The sequence below is a fragment of the Salvelinus sp. IW2-2015 genome, unplaced genomic scaffold (genome assembly GCF_002910315.2).
Source record: "Salvelinus sp. IW2-2015 unplaced genomic scaffold, ASM291031v2 Un_scaffold6555, whole genome shotgun sequence".
Lineage (NCBI taxonomy): Eukaryota > Metazoa > Chordata > Actinopteri > Salmoniformes > Salmonidae > Salvelinus > Salvelinus sp. IW2-2015.
In genome coordinates, this window is record NW_019947817.1 from 10,461 (window position 1) to 12,728 (window position 2,268).

General features: G+C 50.3%; 1 protein-coding gene across 1 annotated transcript in view; it reads left to right on the forward strand.

Annotated features, from left to right (window-relative positions):
* Nucleotides 1-1,064: 1,064 nt before the first annotated feature.
* The window catches only part of LOC112078940 (plexin-B3-like), a gene marked incomplete at its 5' end in the record, with an annotated part of 7,635 nt that continues 6,431 nt past the window's right edge, over nt 1,065-2,268 (forward strand). The window contains one exon of the mRNA XM_024145040.1: nt 1,065-1,257. Within this exon, the coding sequence (XP_024000808.1) occupies nt 1,065-1,257 (193 nt within the window). The remainder of the gene's footprint in view (nt 1,258-2,268) is intronic.

The window sequence follows — 2,268 nt, forward strand, 5'->3', positions numbered from 1 at the left end:
GCGGTGAGGGGTTAGGGTCTGGAGTAGGCTAGGTGTCCCATTAGTTCCTGCCAAGGCAGCAGCTACTCTTCCTGGGGTTTATTATGGATCCCCATTAGTTCCTGCCAAGGCAGCAGCTACTCTTCCTGGGGTTTATTATAGATCCCCATTGGTTCCTGTCAAGGCAGCAGCTACTCTTCCTGGGGTTTATTATAGATCCCCATTGGTTCCTGTCAAGGCAGCAGCTACTCTTCCTGGGGTCCAGCAGTGCATATGTTATCGTGTGTGCGTATGCGTGTGTCTGTGTGTGTGTGTGTCTCTTCAAAGTCCCCGCTGTTCCATAAGGTATATTTTTATCTGTTTTATAAATCTTATTCTCCTGCTGCATCAGTTACCTGATGTGGAATAGAGTTCCATGTAGTCATGGCTCTATGTAGTACTGTGTGCCTCCCATAGTCTGTTCTGGACTTGGGGATTGTGAAGAGACCTCTGGTGGCATGTCTTGTGGGGTATGCATGGGTCTGAGCTGTGCGCCAGTAGTACAAACAGACAGCTCGGTGCATTCAACATGTCAATACCTCTCGTATATACAAGTAGTGATGAAGTCAATCTCTCCTCTTTGAGCCAGGAGAGATGTACATGCATATTATCATTGTTAGCTCTCCGTGTAGATTTAAGGGCCAGCCGTGCTGCCCTGTTCTGAGACAATTGTAATTTTCCTAAGTCCCTGTTTGTGTCACCTGACACAGCTGAACAGTAGTCCAGGTGGACAAAACTGAAACCTGCAGGACCTGCCTTGTTGATAGTGTTGTGTCCTCTGTCACAAACATACACACTGTTAAAGCCCCGTTTCCTCTGTCACACGTTTCCATGTTAACCTGTGTTTATACCTATGTTGCCTCTGTCACACGTTTCCATGTTAACCTGTGTTTATAGAGCCGTTTCCTCTGTCACACGTTTCCATGTTAACCTGTGTTTATAGAGCCGTTTCCTCTGTCACACGTTTCCATGTTAACCTGTGTTTATACCGCCGTTTCCTCTGTCACACGTTTCCATGTTAACCTGTGTTTATACCGCTGACACAGATGCACTCGTAGACTGGAGTGTAGCCGTGAGGGCCAGGCCAACCACTGGCTGTGGAGCTGCCAGCCTGCCAACCAGCCTGCCAACCAGCCTGCCAACCAGCCTGCCAACCAGCCTGCCAACCAGCCTGCCAACCAGTGTGTGACTGTCCAGAGCCTAAAGCCTGCCATCCAGAGCAGAGAGGAGAAGACGCAGGTGGGTTACAGAGTATATCTAGAAACATTGTGTGACAGATCTGTGGGAGGAGACCGGGTGGAGTAACTCAGTGGAGGTGTCTGGGCTTGTCTAGTGGGTAATGTCTGGTGGGTAATGTCTAGGGGGTAATGTCTGGTGGGTAATGGCTGGGCTGGTCTAGTGGGTAATGTCTAGTGGGTAATGGCTGGTGGGTAATGGCTGGGCTGGTCTAGTGGGTAATGTCTAGTGGGTAATGGCTGGTGGGTAATGTCTAGTGGATCATGTCTAGTGGGTCATGTCTAGTGGGTAATGTCTAGTGGGTAATGTCTAGTGGGTAATGGCTGGTGGGTAATGGCTAGTGGGTAATGTCTAGTGGATCATGTCTAGTGGGTAATGTCTAGTGGGTAATATCTGGGCTGGTCTAGTGGGTAATGTCTAGGGGGTAATGTCTAATGGGTAATGGCTGGGTTGGTTTAGGGGTAATGTCTGGGCTGGTCTAGTGGGTAATGTCTGGGCTGGTCTAGGGGGTAATGTCTGGGCCCAGAACATACTCACTAGACAAGCCCAGACATTATACCCCCTAAACCAGCCCAGACATTACCCCCTAAACCAGCCCAGACATTACCCCCTAAACCAGCCAGACCAATTACCCCCTAAACCAGCCCAGACATTACCCTAGACCAGCCCAGACATTACCCTAGACAGCCCAGACATTACCCCTAGACCAGCCCAGACATTACCCCTAACCAGCCCAGACATTACCCCCTAGACCAGCCCAGACATTACCCACTAGACCAGCCCAGACATTACCCCTATGACCAGCCCAGACATTACCCACTAGACCAGCCCAGACATTACCCACCTAGACCAGCCCAGACATTACCACTAGACCAGCCCAGACATTACCCACTAGACCAGCCAGACATACCCCTAGACCAGCCCCAATTACCCCCTAGACCAGCCCAGACATTACCACTAGACCAGCCCAGACATTACTCACTAGACCAGTCCAGGCCATTACCCCTAAACCAA